This window comes from Cynoglossus semilaevis, chromosome 9 (assembly GCF_000523025.1).
Source record: "Cynoglossus semilaevis isolate Cse_v1.0 chromosome 9, Cse_v1.0, whole genome shotgun sequence".
Lineage (NCBI taxonomy): Eukaryota > Metazoa > Chordata > Actinopteri > Pleuronectiformes > Cynoglossidae > Cynoglossus > Cynoglossus semilaevis.
The window spans coordinates 16,831,945-16,857,956 of NC_024315.1; the positions used below are offsets into that span (position 1 = coordinate 16,831,945).

At 41.5% G+C, this 26,012-nt stretch overlaps 3 protein-coding genes across 9 annotated transcripts in view; all 3 read left to right on the forward strand.

The window, feature by feature from the left end:
- LOC103384204 (prostaglandin E2 receptor EP1 subtype-like) overlaps positions 1-5,205 on the forward strand; it is a 10,494-nt gene extending 5,289 nt beyond the window's left edge. Inside the window, exons 4-5 of the mRNA XM_025058636.1 lie at positions 9-466; positions 3,158-5,205. Of these exons, the coding sequence (XP_024914404.1) occupies positions 9-466; positions 3,158-3,427 (728 nt within the window). The 3' untranslated portion in view covers positions 3,428-5,205. The remainder of the gene's footprint in view (positions 1-8; positions 467-3,157) is intronic.
- Positions 5,206-8,149: 2,944 nt separating this feature from the next.
- On the forward strand, positions 8,150-19,767 carry LOC103384205 (interleukin enhancer-binding factor 3-like). 6 transcript variants are annotated; one of them, XM_008317634.3, is made up of 20 exons: positions 8,150-8,273; positions 8,505-8,644; positions 9,103-9,214; positions 9,700-9,893; positions 10,172-10,340; positions 10,434-10,584; positions 12,584-12,675; positions 13,103-13,198; positions 13,716-13,827; positions 13,906-14,003; positions 14,085-14,193; positions 14,292-14,423; positions 15,633-15,823; positions 16,202-16,312; positions 16,451-16,582; positions 17,439-17,600; positions 17,689-17,815; positions 17,918-17,956; positions 18,696-19,040; positions 19,333-19,767. In XM_008317634.3, the coding sequence occupies exons 2-20, from the start codon at positions 8,532-8,534 to the stop codon at positions 19,398-19,400; spliced, it is 2,553 nt and encodes an 850-aa protein (XP_008315856.1). In that variant the 5' UTR covers positions 8,150-8,273; positions 8,505-8,531; the 3' UTR covers positions 19,401-19,767. The 6 variants fall into 6 exon arrangements, with proteins under 6 accessions (XP_008315856.1, XP_016890543.1, XP_008315859.1 ...); XM_017035054.2 differs by having other exon boundaries at positions 19,336-19,767; XM_008317637.3 differs by lacking the exon at positions 19,333-19,767 and adding an exon at positions 18,560-18,578 and having other exon boundaries at positions 18,696-18,833.
- A 1,003-nt stretch (positions 19,768-20,770) lies between these two features.
- On the forward strand, positions 20,771-23,552 carry acp5a (acid phosphatase 5a, tartrate resistant). Of its 2 annotated transcripts, none has more exons than XM_017035082.2 (6): positions 20,771-20,956; positions 21,751-21,852; positions 21,937-22,136; positions 22,219-22,343; positions 22,426-22,771; positions 23,125-23,552. In XM_017035082.2, exons 2-6 carry the CDS (start codon positions 21,762-21,764, stop codon positions 23,362-23,364), a joined length of 1,002 nt encoding a protein of 333 aa, XP_016890571.1. In that variant the 5' UTR covers positions 20,771-20,956; positions 21,751-21,761; the 3' UTR covers positions 23,365-23,552. The 2 variants fall into 2 exon arrangements, with proteins under 2 accessions (XP_016890571.1, XP_008315860.1); XM_008317638.3 differs by lacking the exon at positions 20,771-20,956 and adding an exon at positions 21,339-21,615.
- The last annotated feature ends 2,460 nt before the right edge of the window (positions 23,553-26,012 follow it).

The window sequence follows — 26,012 nt, forward strand, 5'->3', positions numbered from 1 at the left end:
CAGCATGCTCTTCTTCGGCCTGTGTCCGCGCTTCCTGTGCTGCGCCATGGCGGCCGAGCGCTGCCTGGGCGTCACCAGGCCTCTGCTGCACTCATCCCTGGTCACCAAAACCCGCACCAAGATCTGCCTGTCCGTCATCTGGCTGGCGGCGCTGTGCGTGGCCATGCTGCCCTGCTTTCATCTGGGCTCTTACGCCTACCAGGACCCGGGCACTTGGTGTTTCATCAAAGTGCTGAGTGACACTGAGGAGGTGGACGTGGCCTTCGTGGTGATGTTCTCTGGCCTGGGTCTGACCTCACTGGCTGTGGCTTTAGTCTGCAACACCATCAGTGGTCTGACACTGGTGCTCGCTCGGCTCAGGAGGAAACCCGGCTCCCATCGCTCTGCTAAGTCCCACGACATAGAGATGGTGGTGCAGCTGGTGGGCATCATGGTCACCTCCTGCATCTGCTGGAGCCCTCTGCTGGTGAGTTTTAGGAAGTACACAAAGAGGAAATCCAAACCTCAAGATAAAAATGACATTTAAAAGGTGCAGAGCTCTACGAAAGCACTCTGATAGGAATAAATAAGCACTTAGGGTCTATTATCAGTAAAAGACGCTCACTTTAATCCCTCTCATCCTGCTGTTTGTACAGGCCGCTGCTGTAAGGCCCCCACCCTCTGTAACCTCATGTTGAAGGTCTTTTAAAGGCCCTTTTTCTCTCAGGTTCAGGGCCCAGTTGGAGTATAGTTTGAGCCACAGATGAAGGTAATTACTGTAATAACAAGTGAGCGACGACGAGAAGCACATGCAGACACGTATTAATATTTTTTTACAAACTGTAAGAAATAAAAAAAGGGCAGGATAATTGAAAACACCTGCCTGGAGTCTTTGAGAGTTTTTACTGCTCACTTTGTGTGGAAATTAGTAATGAGGGCCATTTTAACCAGATGGTTGAGTGAGGCATAGTTGGACAAGTGCAGGTGTTTCTTATGACAGGAAGGATGGCGTCACTAATTTAACTTTCATTATCTGGACCAGTTCTGTGGAAAAAGTCTCTTCTGTGAGTTTTTGTTTTTTAGCAAAATGACAATAAGTCAAAATAAGAAAATTGGTCACAGATTCATGGAATTGTTTTCTGAAGTGGTTGGATCTAAAACACAGTTGTCCAGACATTTTTTTTTGGTGGGCTCAATGAGTAAACACAATTTTTCTCAGTCAAACTCCTGTGATGCAAAAAACTGAGACTATGTGGCAGACAATTTTTATTTTTTTATTTTTTTTTTTTTGCCAAAAATGCATTTTCTTAACTGGCGATGTGATGAAATTCATTTCTTTTAGCTGTGGTCACATTTTAACCACACAGTTACTCACTTTTTTCAATAATGACTCAGTAAAAATAATCATTTATAAAAGCAACTTTAAACATAAAATGATAATATTTATAACTAAAGAATGGGTCACCAGTGGCTAAAATGGTTATTTAGCATAAATAACAATGCAAGTAAAATCGCTAGTAATTGCTATTGTTGTAAGCCCAAAAAAGGTACTGTAAGCTAAAGAAAAAAACAAAACTTAGCATAAATAGGTATACTCAATATGAAATACAGCAGAGAGCTAAAATATTAGATGGCTAAATGCTAGCCAATGGAAAGTTTTAAACTAAAGGCTGTTGCTATGGTCTATCAAGTTGCTGTGAAAATAATTTTAAATGCATTGAAAACATATGGAATGGAATGAAATATGGAAAAAATCCATGAGGCCAGACTCTGGAAGTGCTTTTGACAGAGGAGACAAACATTAATCTCTATCCTTTTTTTAAAAGAAAAAACTCCAAAACAGGGACCTCCCCAATGACATCACAATGGAAAGATTTAATACTAATAAACACAAAAGCCATGCTAATAAACTTCTGTGGGTTTATAATAATACCAAATATTTAGATTATAATTGTTCAGGAAAATGTTTTCCACAGTCAACAGGAAGCTGCGGTTCATCCCCAGCATCAGTTACCAAACAAACCTGATCCGCTTCACATGACATCATCACCCACTGGGCACAGGATCAGTCCACCTGGTCGGTCTCTGCAGCTGCGTCTCATTCAGACGGCGCTCACCTCATTACTGATGAACACTCACGGCCAGATCAGCCGCGGGCAGCTGTGGATCAGTGGGTACATGGGGCTTTTCTTCCAATTGGAAAATCCGAGGTTTCACCCCAGGCCGTATGTCTATGTGCCAATGGGCCAAACAGTCAAAGCGTGTGATCATTATACAAAATTACACGTATATGTAGATTTGCTGTTGTGGTGACCCTCGAGAAAGGGAGTAGTCCAGAGAAGAAGAAAATTGATTTGAACAACGTTTACTCAGGTGGTAGAGTTTTCCACTAATGACCGAGTTGGAAAATGTTTTGACATTCTGGATGAAAACAGCGGCCAAAGGTGGAAAAATGAGTGTGAAACAGTTGCTATGATGTGATATGAAAACCATATTGGAATCATGTGAAAATCAGACATCAATCTTTCACCGTCTCTCTGAACGGAGGCTGACTTTACACATAAGAATATTTATGTGTTTTTGTTAGAGTGACCTCAGGGTAGATTTGATCCTCGGAGTCTCGTTAAAGTTTGCCTTTTCACACTCATATTCACACCTATGGTCAAATAAGATTGAACAAAATCCCACGCACACACAGGGAAAGCCTGCAAACTCCATACAGGAAGACCATCAGTTACCTACGGGGCTCAAACTGGTGTAAAGGAAGAGCAAAAAACCATTCTGTCGCCGTTCCAACAATAAGTCAACTGTCCAGAAAAGGACAGACTAAATCAGCAGTTCATTGTTCACTCCTCTGGTGTGTAAGAGTGGCAGCTCTTTGGTTGTAGCTCCTCTCTGATCACAGCAGCTGCTGCAGCCTTCTGATAAATGAGGCTGAGGACTGTGTTTTCCTAAGGTTTGTTCTGCTGCAGGGAGGTTTCAGCACCACACTCCCTGTAAAGCCCAACATAGGTTTGGCTCAACTACCAGGCAGCGCGGAGCAAAGCCAACAATCTAACTGCATTAGTGTTTAGCCGCTGTCAGCGTTTTAAATTATGACCAGAGTTTTTCCGCCGTTTTTTTTTTTTTTCACCTTTTCACGCTAAAATAATTACTCTCACATGTCCCTCCTCTGCAGATCTTTGGCCTGATGTCCGTGTTCCGCTCATACATGGGATCCATTGGTGACGACCTGTCCAACTATAAAACCCTAATGGTGATGGGAGTGAGGCTGGCCACTTGGAACCAGATCCTGGACCCCTGGGTCTACATACTGCTGCGCCGCACCGTCCTACGCAAAATCTACCTCATTGTGAAGTGCCAAGTGGGCATGAGGACTGGGGTGCTGGGACGCTGGGAGCCCTCGTCCTTCCCCAGCTCGGACAAGAAGGACGTCAACCACATGTGACTGTGGGGGACCACAGAGGCCAGTCCACAGCCGTGATGATTGGGCACTCCAGTATTTAACTGACATTGGGCCACATGGAGGAGGAGTGGCTAAAGAAGGTCACCAGTGTGACCCCTAGTGGTAACTGATGTTTTTTTTATTTCTGTGTGATGTTTATATGTTCTCTCCAGTTTCCAGCGAAGGTTCTCCAAGAACGTGCAAGATTAGGTTTACTGTTCACTCTGAATGAACAACAGGTGTGAATATGAGTGTGAATGTTTGTTTGGTTTTGTGCTGTACGGGACCCTTTCATGGACAGGGGAACTGACCGGATGTAGCCCCGCCATCACCTGATGACTGCTGGGATTGGCTCCACCTCCACAGTGACTTTAAAAAAGCAGGGAAAAAAGTCAAACAAATGACTGAAAGATGCCGTTTTCCATTAACATGTTCCATTCGCAGTCCATCCGTGTTTACCTGACAAGTGGAAGCTAGCTAATACTGTGATTTTGCACATTGCTGTGTTTACTTAAAATGAGCAGGTGTTTCATTTTGTTATAATGGTCTCGGCAGAAAACTCATCAGTCAAGGATGTGTGTGTATGTGTCTGTGTGTGTGTGTCCATGTCGTTTCCACCAGCTTCAAACATGTCAACCATTGCACAGTGATTTGCTCTTCACATTAGCCAAATGTGGGTGGTGTCCACTAGAGAGAGCCCCAGAGTATCATAGCAGAGCATTTGTACGTTTGAATCTTCTGCTGAATGTATTTCATACGGGATCTTTATATCCAGAAACTGTGGGGTTTGAACATCTTCAATGTGTGTTTATACACTTTTATAATTTTATAAGTTGATACTTGAACTGCATCCTCAATTTACTGAGGGCATTGATTGTAAATTGGTTTGAATGTAAATAAAAACAACACAATGTGATGTGTACGTCATGAAATCTACATTATGTCTGTTTTTTCATGTAATCACAATCCTTCACATTCTTATAATTTTATTTACAACTAAGACGTCCCTGCATTGTCATATACAGATGTACAGGGTAAGGATGAACTTATTATTAAATTAAGAGTGGCTTCTTTTTTTTTCTTTTTTGGCATTTTAGTAAAGTTTCAGTGTAATTGTATCAGCGGTTTTCTGCCCAGGCTTTTCTTGGTTAAATCTAAGATATTTTTGGGCTCAATTTCAGGTATTTTTTGGCCAACCTTTTTAGTTTTAGCCATTAGGCTAGTTAGCCAATTGGCTAATTATAGCTTTTTTGACTTATATGTGGTTGTTTCCATGTCACATGGCATCTTTTAAATAATTTTTGGAATTAATTTAATAATACTTGTTTGTATTACCAGGCTAATTGTTGAAAATGATTCAATTCTAATTCCAGCTTGTTTCAATCTTGCATTTCAACTTTTTGCCTCAAAACATTGGCCCTGACTCCTTGCTAATGTCTGACTTTGTTTCAGTTTTCTTTTGAAGATTGTTCATGTGTTTTTCTTTATTCATCTCTAATTAAAACCTCTGATACGGATTGAGTATCTTGTGGAGGATCTCCTTGCTGGACATTGTCTTGTGTGGCAGGGACTTACTGCAGCTCTTATTAAATCAATCTGCTCTCTGACTCAGGCAAGTGTCTCATCAAGCAGTCGGACTGTAATGAGACTATCTTCAGATGAAGTCCAGTTCCCCCCTGACATACTTTTATTTCCACCATCCCGTGTCATCTGTTTCCATTCCAGCATCACGTCTTTCCAGCCACGCTGACGTGCTCCGCAGCTGCAGCGATTTGTTCTTATTCCAGAGACCGCCCACAGAATCCAGAGGACTATGGTAAAGAAACGCTCCTGTGTATCTGCAGCTCAGGATTCTTCTTCACTTTAATCATAGGTAATATAAAAAATACATAACCTTCAGTTATTTCGGTCATTTACAGTTCATGCCCTGTTACCACTGGAAAAAAAATCTTTCGGTCATTTACAGTTCATGTCCTGTTACCACTGGAAAAAAAATCTTTCCAAGTATTTTGACCAGGTTTGTGTGAATCCATTCAAGATGTAGACACATTATCAGCCACTGTTGAGCCACACATCATGGCCATTAACTCTTCTGGTCTTTTTTCATTCATTTTAGGCTATTTTTTTATCACATCCTCAAAAATAATAATCTAAAATTATATTTTAAAAAGTTATTTCTGGTCTAATCTGTGATACATTCAGTTCAGGTCATTTCTGACCAGATTAAATTCTTGCCATACTTGTTTCCTTTTTCTTTCTGTTTGAGATTTTTGTCTACTGTACTTTATTCATTATATTTATGAATTTTGAGTTTAATTAGATGGATTTTTTTTAGATTTTCATCTGTCTATGGTTCTGTTTTTTGATATTATTGGTTATTTAAACCTGTTTTGGAGCTATAATCAGTGATGTATATTTGTTTTTGTTTATTTTATGTTTTTTCTACGTTACTTAGAGATATAATATGCTGAGTGGTTTGTTTTTGTTTATGTTTTTTCTATGTTACTTAGAGATATAATATGCTGAGTGAATGGAAGGAAACTCCTGGAACATTTTTACCTGAGTCAGGATATGAATGAGTCGTTGGACTCATCAGAGTTATTAAAGAGAAATGAAATCTCTTTTAACGTCGGGATTGAAGTTGGGATACAAAAACCATGTGAAAAAAGCTCGTTCCCGTTTGTCAACCTGGAGAAACCATCAATCAGCAGAGGGTGAGTGATGATCCTGAGTTTTCCTCCCACAAAACTCAAAAAACTCATGCACAGTAAAACACATGCAGCGAGATGCACACAGGTAGGAATATAGTCCAACGAATAGAGTGACTTTTTCAACAGACAGATAGATGAGTCTACATTACTGCTGACACTGCATTCAGGGCCAGCCCAAAACAGTTTGGTGCCAAAGACAGGTTTTTAGCTCTTTTTATGTACATTTATATTTAAATATTAGATGTAGTTTAATAGTAAATTTCACAAAAATAAACAATTTACAAAAGGAAACAGCATAGTATTTAGAGCTATTCTCTGATGAAATGCTGTATTTAAATAATTCAGCAGTTACCTCCACCTTATAGTTTTATTTTGCTGTTGCAGGTTAGGGCAATAAAAATTGTACAAAAAGAAAAAAAGTTGCGAGAACATGTTCTCCAGGGTGGCGTTCTTTAGCTGTCTACCTGCCAGGTCATGGTTAGGGTGAAGGAAACACTCACATAGCTGTTATATTATGTTTCATCACTGACAAGCATCATGGCCAAGAGTGGATGCAGAACGTCAGATTTTCCAAGAGAAACAGACAAACACAGTAGACAGGCCATTGTGCCTGGTTTGATGAACTTGCAGCGATGAAAGAAGCCAATGTCGAGTGTCATTACATCTCCAAAGAATCAGCGTGGTGGATAGAGGCTGCGCCAACGAGCAGCTCTCCCCAGACCACATTCTGACAGATGTTATGCAGAGAAATTCTGTGGTGAGTGAGTTAATAGCTCAGCTCTGAAACACGGTTCAGAGGTAGAGTGTGTGAGGCAGTCCTGCTGCTGCTGAGGAAGATGAGGATATAGATGATGATGATGATGATGATGGTGGTGGTGGTGGTGTTGTTGAACTGCTGCAAACACTGTAAACCTACATCGAAGTGTCAGTGTGTCTCAGATATGTGCGGTGGCCACAAAGAATGTTCAATGTGGCGTCCAGTGTTTTGACATACATCGACGCAGCAGCCCCACCAAACTCCGCCCAAGAGGCCGTTTTTGTCTATGGGATTTATTACCAGCTAATACGAGGAAGGGATTACCGTCATTACAAACCATGCATGGTGCTGTGAAAGATGAGGATTTGTTTGTCAGGGTTTAATTGTATGTTTATAGGCCGTGAGATCAACTCCAATGCACTGCTGGGGATATGGGTCGGTACGTTACATCACGTCTCAAAGACGTGAGCCACTCTCTGCAGCGGAATGGCCTCGATTTAAAGGTTGTGGTGAGGCCCGACTCCACCGCTGAGGTTTCAAACAAATGCTGAGGATACACAGATGAAGGAGAGGGCTTTGGGGCTAGAACACATGTTGGGCTGCAGGAAGAATGGACTTGACTGTTGCCCCGCTGTGGTTTTATATAATATTCTTCCATAGATCCTTCCAGATCCATATGCTGTTTCTCTACACCAGGAAATGAAGAAGTGGTCAGTGGTCATATGCATACATACTATACATGTATATTTATATATACTGCTTTTATTCATTTGACTGGAAACTCAGAAACTGTTTAAAGAATATGTGGTTACCTTTTCAAAGGTGTCTTTCTTTCTTTTTTAACCAGACATGTCCCTAAAATGTTGGTGAACTCAGAGGACCTTTGATTTCAAAAATAAGATTCAAGTGAGTTCCACTTAAAGAAACTTAATTCCCCACAGGGGTTAGAAGGGGCAGGCAGGGCAATTAAACATAAAAAAGTTCAAGGAAGAAAAGAAGAAAGGCAGAATTTTAGTTCTATCTACCACTTGGTAGCATCATTTTATACCGTGTTCTGAATCACACGTCAAAGAGATAAAAGGATCACATTACATCCCATTAATGTCATAAACAGCTTTATTAAAAATAATTTCATTACAAATCAAAGTTCTGCTATTAAGTACGTTTTCAAAACGTGTTACGTCCAATTTTAACTTCCATAGTTTTTAACCGTTATTTTTCTTCATATCAATTCTATTGTAAAGTCTATTGTAACGTTTATACTCCGAAACCAAAGAGGGCGGTAGCAATTTGTAGAAGAGAGGGTAAACGCTGAGTGCGAGAGAGGAAAAGTCTCTGCTCTAGCATAAACCTCCAAGTTCGGGTTATTTTCTCCTTAAAGGTGAGTTTAATCTATATTTCCTAGTTTGAAATTAAGCTCAGTGTCATTAGCTATTCGACTAACGTTAGCTTGGCAACAGATACCGTGGAAAGTGCTACCGTTAGCCCAGAAAGCTACTGGAGGGTTAGCTTGGACATATATCCTCTGCCTTCATACACACAGGAATCGTTTTTATATATGTGTGACTCCTTACACTATCTAATGATATCGTTTGGGATTTTTATGTTGCAGTAGTTCGGGAGCTAAGGTCGTGACAGCATGGAGCTTGGTGCAGCGTCGATGTGGGATGAGCACCAGGCGTATGAGGAGCTGCTGTACTGGGACAGTCTGATACAGCGAGGACACAGACTGCTGCCGCACGATTTTGACAGGTACACTATTTGTTTACATTTAACGTTGATAAAAATAAAAATTCACATACACTGACGCACAAGTTGCCCATATTACAGCCACACGTCATATAAACTGAAGGCAAATGTCAGGATAAATTGTAAACATTAGGCAAAAACATGTAGATGTCAAGGTAAAAATGCTCACAAAAGAGTTTCACTAGACACACTACAGATTTATACTAAGAATGTCCTTTCTGGTGCAACCCAACCTGATATTTGGGGACTCGGTTGTCGAACCTGTAGCCTTCTTATGACTGGTTGGAGCTCTTCCACTGTCCCACTTGAGCCCATATCCACTAAAAGAAATACAAATTAAAATAAAAGACTGAAAAATGTTGGCTAAAAATGAAGATTCAGATGATGAGTAAAGAGGAAAGACTATCTGAATTATTTTTAAAAAAGAAATGGAGCTAAAACAAGATCCTTCTGTTGGCCAGGTACGAGGAGCTGCGTTACTGGTATGACTGTTTGTGCTACGAGGAGGAACTGCGACAGTACCATGACTACATTGCTGCTGTGGAAGTGATCGAGGGTCAGCGACTACATGAGGTACGTATATTCTTTATTTGCAAAATTGAGTAGAAACTAGATGATTTTTTAAAATATATTTTTATCACTCACTGGCTGACACACTGGCATGTGGAATTATGCAGATGTAAAACATTGCTTGAATAGCTCCAAGTCCGAGGTAATATCACTTATGTAATTCAAGTTATTTCCATTTTATAATTGGTCATTTGTGCCAGGAAACACTGTCTGTAACATCCATCCATTCTCTGCTGCTTATTCCTTTGCAGGGTCACAATCACTGGCAACTTATTTATTTTGTAAATAAGAGAAATGTATTGGCTTTGCCGGAAGTAAATGTATTTGATATTTGCTTATCCACAAGCCTCAGTTTCTGTCCTAGCAGGTGGTGGTGGTTGCCATGGGGGTAAATGCAGTTCTCACAGACTGTAGATCACTAGTCTGAAGCCTAAATACAACAATGACTGAAAAGCTTTACCATTGATTTATTTCTTCCAAATATAAAGGAATATGAGGCTCCCAAAGAGCCGAAGGGACCAAAGGACCGCCATGTGATGGCCAAGCATGCTGAGATTTACCCCTCCCCTGAAGAGCTGACGGCAGTGCAGGAAATGGTCTCCAGTGTGGAATGTGCTCTGAAGACTGTGTCTGACAGGATTGGCATTCCAACGGACAAGGAACAAGATTCCACGGCACAGAGGTGAGAACAATGACTGGTCAAAGTGTGTCTGATTATACAGTAGTAGGCAAACGTTCTGTGTAAATATTTTAATATTAATATTTAATATTATAAGTACAGTTATGTATATGTGTGGAAGAAATAGAACAGTAACATTTATATTGCTGCTGCCTGTTTTTCACTTTACTGCTCACTTTTCACACTGACTTTTCTGTACGTTCAGTGTTCTTGCAAAAAAAACAAAAGGTCCTAAGTCTAACCTTAGCCCATGTTTCTTTTTATTATTGAAATTTACAAAGTGCTGATTCCAAAGAGTCTGCCTTGCGTGGTGTCATGCGTGTTGGACTGGTGGCTAAAGGGCTCCTGCTCAAGGGAGACAAGGACCTGGAGCTGGTGCTGCTCAGTTCCAACAAGCCCACCGTCACACTACTTTCAGAAGTGGCTGAAAAGCTCTCAGCACAGTTAGAGGTACAAGAAGTATTTTGAATTATTTTTAGTTATGAAAAAAATCTATCTTTCCATTTCTCATGTGTTGTGTTATGTTATTCCTCGTTTTAACAGACGACCGCTGCCGGAATGTACACAGTCAGCCATCGAGCCGAGGATGCAGCAGTTATTGTGACAAAAACAAAGCAGCCAGTCCTGACCCTGACTGTCCATCTGACCTCACCTGTTGTCAGGATAGATCCAGACAGTGAAACCACTGAAGAAGGTAGAGATGTTTCTTCAAGCTCAGCTTCCATGACACTGATCTGTGTGTCTTCAGTCCACAGACACAACACTGCTTCACTGATCAGAAAACATCAGAACATCTGCAACAATGTGTGAAACCTCAGTGGAGTCTGTGCTGTGACTGTCCCAGACCAAAGCCAGTGAACAGCCAATGAATGTTGGCTCTTTACTCGCTCGTGAGTCCTGTCGTTGTTTATCGATCAACACTTGGCGTTTGCCAGAAACCAATTCACCCTGTAGTCGCTGATGTTGTTAATAACACTGTCTCAGTCCAAAAAAAACCAAAAACCAACGTTGTCTCTTCCTGTGGAGTTGTTTTCATGTTTGGAAGTTAGAGCTTTTATTGAAGAATAACAAGTTAATGCGCGCAATGCATGTACTTGGTGCTGAACATGTACAGTTGGCACCGGCTGCAGCAAAACTGATCAGCAGACACATGTACGTATGTGGACAGAATGACAAGCTCCTGGTGTTAGGTGGTAGGGTGCTAATGCTGCACACACACAGCCATACCAGCCCGGGTGCATTCATTTGACACCTGACACCATGGCTGAAGTCGAGATTAAGTCAGGATCAGGACTTCAGTCTAGAGTGGTCTGATAGTTAACCTCAGGTTCAGGGGATCTAAGACCACAAAGGTCATTAGTCGTCACTACATTCATATTTTTCATGAGCACCGTATCGATTACATATAAACCAGCTGTTCAGTAATGAATGTTGGGGTCAGACATGTGACCCTGTAGTTGCCTAAGAGTTCAGGTCAAGTGGGGATTGTTTTGGAGGCAGTTAAAGGAACAGTGTCCAGTTTAGAAAAGAAGCAGCTTAATGTATGTATATATATGTGTATATACATATGTATTTATATATATGTGTATAAACATATAATTTATATGTATGTATGTGTATATATATATATAGAGAGAGAGAGAGAGAGAGAGGTCATTTAAATGCCATTACTACTCTAAATAAGAAAGATTTACCAGAAACAATTACAGGACATAAAAACTACACATAAACATGATTATACAGTATATAATAAAAAAAGAAAAGAAATAAATACTGTAGTACCGTACTGTAACTTAGAGTGAAGTCAGTGTGCATATGTACACGGGGCAGGGGGAGGAGGAGGAGGAGGAAGAGGAAGGAGTTATTGTTGTGAGAATTCAGAGTTGTCATCAGGTTAACCTGTACGGAAACGGTGAAGTATCCAACAGGGTACGAAGCGTAACGTGCTGAGATGCTCACAGATACACGTGCAAGAACAAAGTGGGCGAGATGAGGGAGATGAGTGTTGGAGTACGGAGTGGTGCGCGCAGTTTAAAATACTAAACATTTATGGACAGTTGTTCTTATCTATGGATATTCATAAGTCGGATATTCGTATCTCTAACTGCTGTGTGTGTGTATATATATTTTTTTTTTTTTAAATAGGACAACAGAACTACTTCTGTAATCTTTAAATTACCTTTAAACTTGCACAAAGCTGGTATGGCTCCAAGTCTTCACTCTTACATTTAATTTAATATAAACTGTTTTAAAGGGAATCCATCAATTTTGCTGCAGCTCGGAGCAGACGTGTAGGTTCTGTCAATGCTTGTGATTTACAACTGACTGCCTTTTAGTTTGTCAAGTTTGTTTAGGAACGCTGGACCTTTGACCAACTGGACACACTGTCTCAGGAGGGGGGTCAGCAGCCAACCCAAACCTGAGCAGCTATGGGAAAGGGGGGGGGCTCCTTTGACATCTTAAATGTTGTCTTTTTGGCTTCACTGTGGTGGATCAACTGTAGTTGGTGACAGGGGGCTGTGGGCTGGTTTTGTCTGAAGCCAAGTTTAACCCTCAGTTTATCAGGCCTCTCCTCCACCCTTTTCCCTGCTGCTGGTGGTTTGTGGGAATCTGCTTCTCCCTGAGCTGCAAGACAGAGGCGAACCCCCTTGGTCAAACTGTACCTTTGTCTTCTTACTCCACCTCGTCAATAGAAACGCGAACAGTCAACGATCCGCCGGACGTTCTGGACAGGCAGAAATGCCTAACTGCCTTGGCGTCTCTCCGCCACGCCAAGTGGTTCCAGGTTTGCATTCACGTCCTTATTTGTACATAAGGTTGAAGTGTTCCTTTTTAAGTCATCTACTCTAACTCTTCCTTCATTTAACAACATGGTAACAGTTTTAAACTGTTTTAGATTTAAGAACCAAAAATGTCCAAAGGTTTTTGCAGAAAGTTAGAGAGACCTGCTGCTTCATACCAATGACAGAGTTGGATAAATCATTGGTGTTGACACAGCGTGTCATTTCCTTTAATAAAATGTAGACACAGATGTTTAATTCATCTCGTATATCAGCTTCAACATTTGTTGATTTGGAGATGGCTGGGTTCATCTGACCTTGTTTTGCTAACCTCACACTGGGTTCTTCTTATGAAAACCCTGAAGTCACAGACGTCAGGTTACGGCAGTGGCAGCGACTCCTCTCAATTGACTGTTTGTTTGTTTTCTCCAGGCTAAAGTCAGCGAGCTGACATCTGCGGTGATTGTTATCCGTCTCATGAGAGACTTGTGTAATCGAGTTCCCACCTGGTCTCCAATCTCAGGATGGGTAAGGAATCGGTACCATTCTATGGCCTCATCTCCATATCATTCAGACTGGGTTTTTATAACTGTCCTGAGGGATCCAAACACATGCTCAATTTCAACCTCTCCGGTTCCAGCCTCACATCTGATGATCAGACGATGCTCGGTCCAATCATGTGTTCTCACTGTAGATACGTCCAACATGCCTTTTAAAGCCAGATGTGAACATTGGTTCTTGAGTCTGACCTTGAATTCAGACTTAGGATGGATTTGACCTTCAACCTGTCTACAGTTATTTAACTCAGTGCATTAACACATTCAATAACTGACAACAGCAATTCTAATATTCCACATCCTGAAAGTGTCCAGTGCTCCCATCTCACCAAGCGAAGGGTTAAATACAGAGAACACATTTCTTTGTGTGTGTGTGTGTGTGTATGTACATGTACACACTGAGCAGTGAAGCAAATTTTTCTTGCTGTGCCGATGTTGCAGCTCTTTGACCTGCAGTCTACATGTGCTCTGCTCTTCTGTGTTCACAGCCTCTTGAACTGCTGGTGGAGAAGACCATCGCGACCTATGAGCGGCCACTGGGAGCCAGCGAGGCCCTCCGCAGAGTGTTTGAATGTGTCGCTTCTGGGATTCTTTTAAAAGGTGAACTCCACAAGCACAGATACTTTCAACCAGTGGTAAACTGAACTTAACCAGGTGACCTTGTCCGTGTGTGCACAGATGGACCCGGACTCAAAGACCCGTGTGAAAAGGAACCAGTCGATGCTGCTGATATTTTAACTGTACAGCAACGTGAAGACATCACACAGAGCGCTCAGGTAACATGAAGTTGACCAGAACCAGAACCCCATTATTTCTCAACCCTTGAAATGCATCCAACAGTTTTATGCGTTTCTCAGTTTGCCCTGAGGCTGTGTGCATTTGGTCAAATGCACAAGGTGGTGGGACGGGACTACATACCTGTGAAACCACGCAGGTTGCTTGGAGGCAATAGCAAAGTGGATACAGGTACCATTGACAGTCTGCAGACCATCTCCCATTCCTGTGCTTCAGGAACTATTTAGCTTGCTGATGATAAAGGCTTGCATTTGTCTTGTGTCTTGCAGCCCAGATACCTCCTGCTGCATCCATCAACCTCCCAGCCAAAAGAGCTTACTCTGACTCAGACCCAGGCGAACTGGCCCAGCAGCCCCCCAAGCAGAGGAAGTTTGCCAAGTTCCAGAAAGGAAGGAAATCATGTCAGTAAAAACCATCAGAGACCTTGTTACACAGACGGAGTCTCTTTTTTTTCTGTGGAATGATTCGCTTTTATTCACTTTGGATGGGAACACGGGCAGATGAGATTCACATTATCAACTCTTTATTCTTCCTCTGCACATATACATTTATGTGATTTTTTTTTTAAGCCACATGTACAGCTAATTAGGCTGCTTTAGATTTTCTGAGAATTTATAGTAGCTAAAAAAACAGCTATAATAGCTAAAATATGTCTTAAAACCATAATGGCTGGATGTAAAGTTCCAAACTTTAGTGGGATTATAATTTTGTCAGTAGTTGAGCATGTATCTGATGCTAATAGAACTACGACAAACAGCTGAATTGTTTATAGTCGTTGGCCCCAGATTATGTGTGAAGAGGAGAAACAACTCTGGTCTTTCAGAAACTGAAAACACCTGTGCAGGTTTTTAGGACAGTTTTCAACCAATAGATAAAAAGTTGGAACTCTCACACAGAAGGATTGGGTTTGAATCCAGCTGCATACTTGTCTGTCCCTGGGGAAGACGCGTAACCCTCAAGTTCTCCATCATTCCTTAACTACGTAGTGTTGGTCTGCAGCCTGGAGAAATGAAGACCTATGGGTCATGAAGGGTTAGAGTTGTGAGATTACCTAGTGTTCAAGCCATGAAAATGCTTTTTATTCCTGTGTTAAAAGAAATGGAGAAAAGACTTTTACACATGAACAGACAGAAAATACATGAAGGCAAATATAATGTCTGACATATTCTGTTGTTGCACCTTCCAAGAATTTAGAATAACATTTTCTTTGCATGATGTTTTGAATGCTACAGTACTTTGACATTTATTATTCTGAGTTTTGTTCCTTGGACATCTTTAAGTAATTTCTACAAAACTGATATTGAAGAAAGGACATTCAATTACAAATCACTGCAATATCTACACTTTGTTACAAAATTGTTGAAGTCGAATTTCATGTGCATAGCTGCACCCCCACCAACAATAACTGTTGGACATTCTTGTAATTGTACTAAGAGGTAGCAATACATTTGTATATTTTTTTAATAAAAATTTCATGCAATACATTTGTATATTTTTTTAATAATTATAACATTAGTTGGTAAAAATAAGTAATATCAACATTTGAAATTGATTGAAAAAAAAAAGTGCTTTGTTTTGTTCTTCATGTGAACTACTTTGTTTCTCTGTAGTCGCTGAAGATTTCAACATAAATGCAGTGATGCGTCTGAACCAGTACAGACCGGGTCTGGAGTACAGGCTCATCTCTCAGTCTGGTCCTGTCCATGAGCCGGTCTTCACCATGGCTGTGGACCTGAACGGGAAAACATACGAGGCCACTGGACCTTCAAAACGAGCCGCCAAACTCAACGTAGCCACCAAGGTACAAATGTCGGTTTTGTTTACAGTAATAAACAAAAATATTGCATGTATAAAATGTGTTATATCTGGTTTTCCAACAGCCAATCATTTGAATTAACATGAGAATACAGAAGACAGTCCAGTGTTTACAACTGGACACAAGTATCGTCCTAATGTTTTAGCTACATGCACTGTATACATTTACTACATTGATGCCTTTTTCAAGAATTAAAAGCAAATGTTGAAAATGAAAAGCCACAGGTTTTTTGTTTTTTTTTTAAGAAAAAAAAACAGGTTACTTTGGCTCATGCTACTGCACCTGGTGGCCTTGTTCAGATTCCATTGTAAAAACCATCTTCCCTTCTGGATGTGCAGTAATTCTGACTCGTCTCATCCACAGGTCCTGCAGGATCTTGGTCTTTCCACAGGTGCAGAAACGAAGGTTGACTTTAGTGACAAGGCTGAAGCAAAAAGTCGGGACGCAGCTGCCGCTTCCTCAACATTAGAAGAAGTATGTTCACCTTCCTTCGTCTGAATTCTCTTGTCTAGTCTTCTTATTAGAAGTTAAAAAAAGATAAGATAAGAAAAATATTGACCAAAGTAGAACATCTCTGATGTTCTTTGATGCTAACGCCCCCTGTCTTTGAAGGTCACTCAGGGGCCTATTTTAACCAAGAATGGCAAAAACCCTGTGATGGAGCTGAATGAGAAACGTCGCAGTCTGAAGTATGAGCTCTCTGCAGAGACGGGAGGTTCTCATGAAAAGTGTTTCGTCATGGAGGTGACTTCACACACACACACATGTGACACAAAACTTCTGACGGTGACCTAAATGAACCTGTGGGTTTGACCTTCGTGAGAGATCATCAAAAAAATATTACATTTCATTAATTTACAGCAAATAAATTGTTTTTATCTGTAGCAGCGGTCCCCAACCTTTTTGCGCCATGGACTGGTTAAATGTCTGAATTTTTTCACATTTTTTTCACAGACTGGCCTTTAATAAAATGATACCTCCAGCATAAAAACTGGTATTTTCTCACTTTTTGAGAAAGTAGCGGATGTAGGTAGGACATGTGACCGAGACAAGCAAAATAAAACATTGTTCAGACATCATAAATACAACAGACATAATATACGTTTTGCATTCTTTCTGTGTGGCCCGGTACCAATTGACCTAGAGACAGGGTAAATCAATTAAATATCCCTACTCTAGTTGGCAGCAGATGGCTATTAAAACTAAAAGAGAGGCTTTTGTTTAAATTCCTGCTAAGTATATCATGGCATGTTTAACTAAACAGACGAAGTCAATTTTTAGTAAATTGAAATTAGAGAATCAATAGATTTCATTAAATATAATTTTTTGAACATTTTTGTTCGGAGGTTTGCCACGGTATTTTTTTTATTGTGAAGTATGTGCTCTGGCTCAGAAATTGGAAAAACTGACATGATTCCCTTTTTCTTTCTAATAATTCTGTCCACAAGGGGTCTCCCTTACATTCACTTTAGGAGATGGTTCAATGTTTGAAATAAAAATATTATTGATATGTTTGTGTACCTGTACTAGAGAGATGTGATTATATGTACTGTGCATTTACACAAAAGAACCAAACTTTGGTCTCCTGTCTGTCCACCAGGTGGAGGTTGATGGACAGAAGTTCAAAGGCAGAGGCTCAAATAAGAAGGAGGCTAAAGCCCACGCTGCTCTGGCTGCTCTGGAGAAACTGTTTCCTGAGGATAATCTGACGTCAAATGTGACGAAAAGCTTTCCAAAGAAGAAGCTCACCTACACAGACATGGTAGTGTCCAAATATTTGCATGGGTGTTTTGTCTGTCTTCCTCTTTTTTAAGAAGGCATTTCATTTTCACCTGTATAATGGTCTGCAGCACATCCCAGGTTTTGGCACCATCCGGGGAATCCCTTCAGACTCTGGAACTCGGGGTTGGGGACCCAACAGAGGCCGTGGCAGGGGCCGGGGACAAACGTTCTCAGCAGGACCCAGTTATAACAACAGTAAGAATCGTCATTAAAGGAGAAGACAAACTGTAACATACATAACATATTAAGCTAATGAGGAATTGAGCTGAAATCCATTCTTTCCATTGTTTTAAAAAGCAAACTACAGCTATGAGAGCAGCTCAGGCACAGGCTATCGTGAGTATTCACTCCTCAGCTGTGTTACTGTGATGATGCACCCTACACTGATGTGGTGTGGAAGTGGTTTATGACCTCAGGAGTGGGGCTGTAACAATGCATCGTGAATCAGTTAAAAATCAATATAAATGCATGACAGTTCACATCAGTTGAAATTTAAAAAATGGATCACACATCAAGGTGTAAGGAGTAGGCAGAAGTCAGAAGTCAGTGGTCACACCATTACACTGCACACTCTGCTACTGTAGGTGGCGGTACTGTAGTACAATGTAAATGTCCTGTTTGTACTTTTATACTATTTGGGGAAAAAAGGGTAATAAAGCATGATGGGACACACGTTTGGGCATGTATATCCACGGTGTCTAACACCAAACAGGTGGTCTCCCTTGATGTCTTTGTCTTCATCTGATCCTGTTGGAGTTTGGTTTGTTGTTAGGACTTTATGGGTTGTTATGATTGTGTTTAAAAGAAAGGCCATATAGTATGTATTAGAAGAGCTCTGCCCCAGATGGGTTTTCACCCTGAAATATTTTAATTTTTCATTTAATGTAATCTTAACTTTACTGTTGCTTAACTTGACTACTTCCTGGTTCTACGTTGTAGGCCCAGGGGCAAACCACAGGTGAGTGGATGTAAATAAAGTAATGTGCATCAAGTTATGACCTCTGACCTCTATCAGCCCTGATGAAAACATTAAAATGACTTAACAGTTTTATTGTTGTTTACTTGTGTATTTCAGATAAACTCTACGCCAACAACTCGGCCAAAGTAGGTGGAGCTCCTGACTCGGGCAGCAGCGTTGGCTATGGCACCTTCTACCCAGAGAGCAGCAGCAGCACCGTGTCCTACTCAGCTCCGCCCTCTTCCTCCAGCTCCACACAGAGCTACCAGTCGATGCCTCCACCTGCAGATCAGCAGAGTCCCTACAGCTACGGCTACGGAGACGAGAAAAAGAAGATGCTAACGCAAGGATCCACTGAGGGGCAAGGAGGAAACTACTCCATGTACAGCACGGCTTACCCCAGCTCAGTGACCGGGGGGCAGTCGTATAACAACAACAACAACAACAGCAGCAGCACCTATGGTGGGTGAGAGAGGGAGGGAGGAGCTGGAACCTCCATCTCTGTTTCACACAAAAATGTTTCACACTGCTCATCACTAAAACTCTAATTTGTCCATGCTTTACTTCATACCAAATGTCACACAGTTTGTGTCTGGTCCATGCCCCAGCTGTTGAGGATCCTGACTTATTGATTACTGGCGTTTTACTGGCGTTACTCTTATGCTGATGGAGAAAATTGTCTTCTGTGCTCAGTAACATTGTAGAATGTTGTGTGGTTTTTTTTTTTGGACTAACTTTTCCTTGTCTTCTTCAGCAGGCTGGGGGAGTCAGTCGTCCTGGGGGAGTCAACAGGGTTATGACCTGTACCAGACCTTCCAATGACAAAACCAAGACTCACCCCCTGGATACAACAATATGAATTACTGAAGGTCACGTCGCACACAGAAGTCTCTTTTATTTATTTTTTTAATCAGAATTTTAGTCTTGGCTGAAATGTAAACTGACAACTGACTGATAACAGTGATTTTAAAAGACCTGCAAAGATAAATGTGTCCGTGTTTCTGTGTGTAGCATAAAACAGGCATGTCTGCCTCATCTCTCTCTCTCATCTCCTTGGATTCTGGTGTATTTTTATTTTAGTAGCTCTCGTTTTACTTCACTTCCTTGACTTGATTCTGCTTGTTTATAAGGACTAGTTGGTTATTTATGTCACATCTAAACTTGTTAAATAAATGAGTCTAAAGCTGGACTTTGTAAGCATGCATTGTTTAATTTTTACTAAGATGTATGGATGTCAGTATTTTCTTTTTTGTTTGTGCTTCTCAGTGATTCTGAAAATGTCTGCTCAGGTCACAGCTCAACGAGGTTACTGTAGCTCAACTGGAGTCGACCCTGAAATATTCCTCACCTGTGTGTAACTGTGAATGTTGTGAAGCACCCTCAGGTTCGGTCAATGGTCTCGTCCATAATTCACGTCACATGGACTTGAAGAATGAGTCGCTGACTTGTCAAACCTCTAGAAAACAAGTGACAGCACAGAGATGTGTTTACAGTGATGTGTCGGCTGATTCTTGGATGTTTCAGGTCTTTCCAACATCATGAACCTCTGACCCAGCCTGAAGCTACCAGTTGACCGCTTCTAATTCAGCCCTTCACCGATCGAGCATTGTTGAGGACCTTGGTCAGGGTCTGTCGCCTGCTTCGCTCCACTGATTCTTCAGTATCCTTCTCCCTCTGCTTCTATCACTTGTTTTTTTTTATGGGTGTGGGGGATCCTGGAATCTCCAAGGTAGTCAATCCAGGATCTGTCAGATCCACCATTGAACCACTAGAGGGAGCCCAAGTACCATGTGTAGTCTACATACCATAGTTTGAGAACGCTCTTCTACAGCGTGTATATTTGAAAACTAGGTCAAGTATAGCAGATACATTACAGAATCACAGGATTCTTTTTTTTTTCTCCAAATAATAATATTCTAATAGTAATATTCTCAAAAAATAAAAGTAAACTCCAGTAATATTCTCAAAAAATAAAAGTAAATAAGCAAAACATATTAAAGCTACAGCTCAGTGAGGTGTTCTGCACTTTATCCCACTGGCCATACAAATGTGTGGAAAAAATAAAACATACTATTCTGTATCTCTTGTTCCTAAATAACCCTGAAGTATTTTTGAAAAAGGAAAACAAGTGATTAACACGGAAGTGGAAGAAGTGGAGTCTGGACACCAGCTATAATAACTGTCCAGGATCACATGTGGCTCGAGTGACCCTGTAGTCTGGGGACTGAGTCAGGGTGTGAGCAATGATCATGACTGTGTATGTGTGTTGGTTTGAGGACTCGACCTCCAGTAGCCTCTCCTCCAGGAGAACTGATAAAAGGAGAGCAGGATAGAAGCTGAGAGGACAGTGTGTCTCTTCCTGAGGACATTTATCAGCTGTGAGTGTTTTCTCTTTGACTATTAACTCATACTAACAGCTGTGTTTCTGTTGAAAGAGTTGTTTGATATTTACCTCTGTTTGATGATCTTTCCGCTGTTGAAGATGAACGTTTCTGAGAACAGTTTTAACTTAATCAAAATGCAATAAAAACACAGAAGACAGTTGGACAAATGAGGGTCAGGTTCTTTGCAGATGATATGATGATTTACTGATTGTAGGAGCACAAACGTATTTTACTGTCTGAAAATACTTGAACTGTGTAGTATTTTCTTGCAGCTGTACAAATGAGTCAGCGCTGACTGCAGTGAAGAATTGTCATTGCTAGAACTGTAGAAAATAAAGTTAATTCTATTCATACTGACTTGCATTCTTAAGGATCCTAAAGGATCAACCAATAGGATCAGATGGAGGAATATTATAAGTTGTTGTTGCAGTATACCTGGGTAGAAGGAGTAGAGGGGGGAAAATGTGGAAATGAGGTGATTAGCCTCCATTAGCTGCACCTGGGATGGTTGAGCTTCAGGCTGTGACCAATCACAGGTCACCAGTGGAGCTAAAAAGCCTGAGAGACAGTTGGTTGTTGTTGGTCAGTGAGGGGGGTGGAGAGAAGGTGACAGGAAGCAGCGGCCTGTGCAACGAAGTGACTCTACAGCTGTGGTTAGTGGTTGGTTTCTCTTTGGTATTGTTGTTCTTTGAGCTTTTTGCTCTTGACTGCACTTTGTCTTATCAGAACAAGTTTCTCCTCGGCTGGAGCGTCTGATTCTGCTGCTGATGAGGCTCTGTTTGTTTCAGTGTTTTTGAAGATGGCGCTGACACTGATGTCCACCTTTCTTGCTGCTGTCTCTGTGGCCTCCTGTTACCCTGCAGCCTTTGAGGACCTGGGCCTAGGTGGCAGTAAGTACTGTAATGACTTCTTAGATCTTTTTTACTCTCCAGGCTGTTGGCTGCTGAGATGTTTGTTTTTTGTTTCCTTAAAAGAAAACAGAACCTCCATCAAGTTCCTGGCCCTAGGAGATTGGGGTGGAGTGCCATACCCCCCCTACATCACCGCGGTGCAGAAGGCTACAGCTGGAGAAATGAGCGTGGTAGCAGAACGGATGGGAGCTGACTTTGTTCTGGCCCTCGGCGACAACTTCTACTACACAGGTGTGAACAGTGTGGATTCTTCTCGCTTTAAGGTAGGTTTGAAATATTTGACTACCTTCAGTTTAAAGTATTAAAATTGAATTATTTTTAAATTATTCCTGCCTTTTTCTTCAGGAAACTTTTGAGTCTGTGTACACTGCCAAGTCTCTCAGAATTCCCTGGTATGTGCTGGCTGGTAACCATGACCATGCTGGGAATGTCAAAGCTCAGATTGATTACAGCAAGAAATCTGACAGATGGTAATGACGCACTAAAAAGTCAACATAAAAAAAATCCTCATTGGCAATAAATTGAAACTTTGAGTCTATTTGGTATCTTTAGGAAATTCCCGTCCTATTACTACGAGCTCAACTTCCGTATTCCCAACACTGGGAAGACTTTGAGCATCATCATGCTCGACACCATAATGCTGTGTGGAAACTCCGATGACTTCCTGGACGAGCAGCCTCGAGGCCCCCTGCGTGCGGTCGACGCAAACCGTCAGCTGATCTGGCTGCAGGACAGACTGGCCCGCTCCAAGGCCGACTTCCTGTTGGTGGCGGGCCATTACCCAGTGTGGTCTGTATCAGAACATGGGCCCACAAAGTGTTTGCTGCAGAGACTTCATCCTCTCCTCATCAAATATAAGGCCACTGCTTACCTCTGTGGACATGACCACAATCTGCAGGTCAGTTTAGGGTACACAAACACAACACCTAAATGAATGAGCCCCTAGGACATAGCCTGCTCTTGGCAAAGGTCGCACAGGCAGCTGCTTAGGGTGCCACCTGTGGGATGAAGTTACTTTATCTACTGGAACTACAATTATAAATGTACAATTAAAGTAAATACCTATTTGTAGATAAAGACGGTCCAAAAAATGCACAAGCATTTGTATATATTAAATCAAATGTGTAATTTAGTGCACTGAAAGTGGCACATGTGACCCATATGGGCTATATAAATTATGTTGTGGCCAACAAGTCCATATTTAGGTTGAGTGTGTGATGGTGTAATAATTAAATTTCCATCACTTTCCAGTACATTGAAGAGTCTGGCATAGGCTACGTGGTGAGCGGCGCCGGTAACTTCCTGGACCCAGATATCCGTCACTGGAACCACGTTCCCAAAGGTGCTGTGAAGTTCTTCACTGGAGAAGCCTCCACTCTGGGGGGGTTCGTCCATGCAGAGGTCTCAAAGAAGAAGATGGTTGTGACCTTCTTCCAGGCTAAAGGTACCTCACTGTACCGTGTTGTCCTCCCTCAGAGACAGTTTGTCTGAACAAAGAGGACGAGGTTGTCTTCTGTGATCGTCCTGCTGCGGGGTGATTGAGATCAAAGCAGTTACACTTTATGCTGTGTTTTAACTCTGTTAATATCTCAAAGCATTGATTACTTTTTAAGAGATCAATTAATTTAACTTGTAAATGTATTGTATGCTAAAAAAAATAAATGTGGTTTGTATTAAGACGGTCTTGTGTTTTCCAGTGTCTCTGCAACGCAAGTGTCTCCACCACAGACTTGTGACCAGACCATTTCCTTATTTTCTCAGAGTTTTGAACAGTGGGCTCATGAGGTCAACGTGTTTCTGCTGACTTCAGTAAATTCAAACTGTTCTGCAGGGTTTAAAAGAAAAACACGAAAGGAGTGTTCACTGCTGCAAGACCTGACTGTACATGTACTTTAGTTCTGTCTTTTAGATCTGCCTGTCCTGACAACTGGATTAAACTGACAGACAGCAGGTTGTCAGTCAGGCAGTTGTGGAGGTCAGGATAAACAGTCGGCCAATCACAGCTGATCTGTGAGTGAAGCACTAATCAGAGCATGTTTCTTCCGTACATTTCCAGTCGGTCTCGGCCTATCCCGGCACAAGCTCTGACTTTGACGTCCGTCCTTCCAGATTGAGCCACTGCTACTCTGAGATTATCAAACTCTGTGGCTCAGAGTAATGAAATTGCATTGAATTGGAGTCTAAGCAGCTTTTTCAATCCTCTTTCTCTAATCTCCACTGAATCAGCTGAAGCCTTCCTGGATTCGACTTAAAAATATTTGGAATTGCCTTGATAAAATTTGATGCAGTGCAGCGTGTGTTGTCAACACTAGTGTTTTAAAGGACAAAAGGATTTGAATGTTTTATCCAATTTAATTTTTTTTCTAACTGCTTAATCCATTTTATGGTCTCTGTGGAAGCCAATCACAGTGCACCAGTCCATTCACACTAAAATGTCACACTTATGTTCAGTTTGGAGGGGTTAATTACTTAATCTGCATATGTGGAGTGCAGGGAATGAGAGATCACAAGCGCTCCATAGACAAAAGCCATCAGTTTACAACCCTTTGTCAGAGATGACATTAACTGAGGTCATTTCATCCATGTGTCCAGCCTTCACTGTAAGACATGTCTCCCTGAACATTTCCACAGAAAGTGGGAATCAAACTCCACCTTGTCCTAGTATAGTATCACACAGGTCACCTCCACTAATTGAATTAACTCCACCTTGTTAGATGGTTCAGGCCAATCCTCCTAAAGACTGGAGGTATATTTAGGCTCTGCCATGAGTCAGCAAACACCACTCTCACCCTTACAGTCAAATTTATTTGACAGTTGTTTAATAAGCAGGCTAAATAAGAGTCAAACACAACGCTTACACTTGAATAGATCTTATTGTAGTTGTTACTAATAATCACTTGACATAAGTGATTATTTCAAAGTTGAGAACTTAATTTACTGTATGTAGTGAATACAAAGGGGTAAAATACTTATTCTGCCTATTTGCCTTTGTCTAATTTCATTAGCATCTGTGTTGCTAGTGTTCAGTCTAGTAGTCCTGTGTGTTAGTGTAGTTCCACTGGGACAATAAAGACGATGCCTCCTCTCCTCTCTGTCTGAAAATGGCTCCATGTGAGCACAGAACAGGAGCATATTCAGAGTTTGTCTTAGTCAGTGGAGCGGTTGGAAGTAAATCTGCTCCATCTCGCTTTAGCTCTCATGCCTCGCTCTCCTTTGGGATGTACTGATTGGACGTAGGGCTGTTCATGGAGCTGGGGAAAAATGCAGGTAGGTATGGGATGACGGCCATCAGCGGACTGGAACCTGGGCTTTCGTTCAATGACGTCATGGGAATGATGACGTCGTCTTGGTCCCACACATGGAAGGCATTTGGATGGGAGTGACTGAGGGCAGGTGGTAAGTGCAGTGGGCTAATGCCCACCACCTCTCTATCTGGTTTTAAATCATCATCCACTGGGCCCAGCAAACAGTCTGGGAAACAGAAAAACACAGATGTCATTTATCACACAACAAAGTTTGTCTTTCTGCTGGTGGCTTTACCTTCAACATCCCTGGTTTAATATCTTTATCATCTCTGTCCAAACCATTTCCACCCTGCTGTTCTAACTTCTACTCAACTCCAAACTGCTCAGCCTGAGTCCCTCTACATAAGCATCGTATCTTAAAACCTTCGTCCCTCAGATCTTGTCATTTTTCCCAGTTTGCTGACTTGGGTGGTTGATGCCATCCATCTTTAATGCTTCCTTGCTTCTCACACCAGTCAACTTGCTTTACTGTCATAAAAACAAACCACCTCTCCATCTGCTTTCTGGTCTAGAAAGTTTTCTCTCTGACTTCATTTGACGACATGTACGTCAGCAGCAAGAACAATAAGCTCAGAGCTGCTCTCTGATGTAGCACCACAACCCAACACCACTCTGAGTGGTTAGAAACATTATAAATCAGGAGCCTGATTGGACTGGAGTACCTGTTATATCCAGCATGAGGTCTTTGATCAGGTGACCAACGATAGCATATGCCACAGCAACAACAACAACCCCAGCCATCAGCAGGTACAGAACAGGCTTGGGAATCTGGATGAGGTCTCTGGGTGGAGGCTTGTACTCCTTATACAGAGGCTCCACACTTTGAACCAAGTA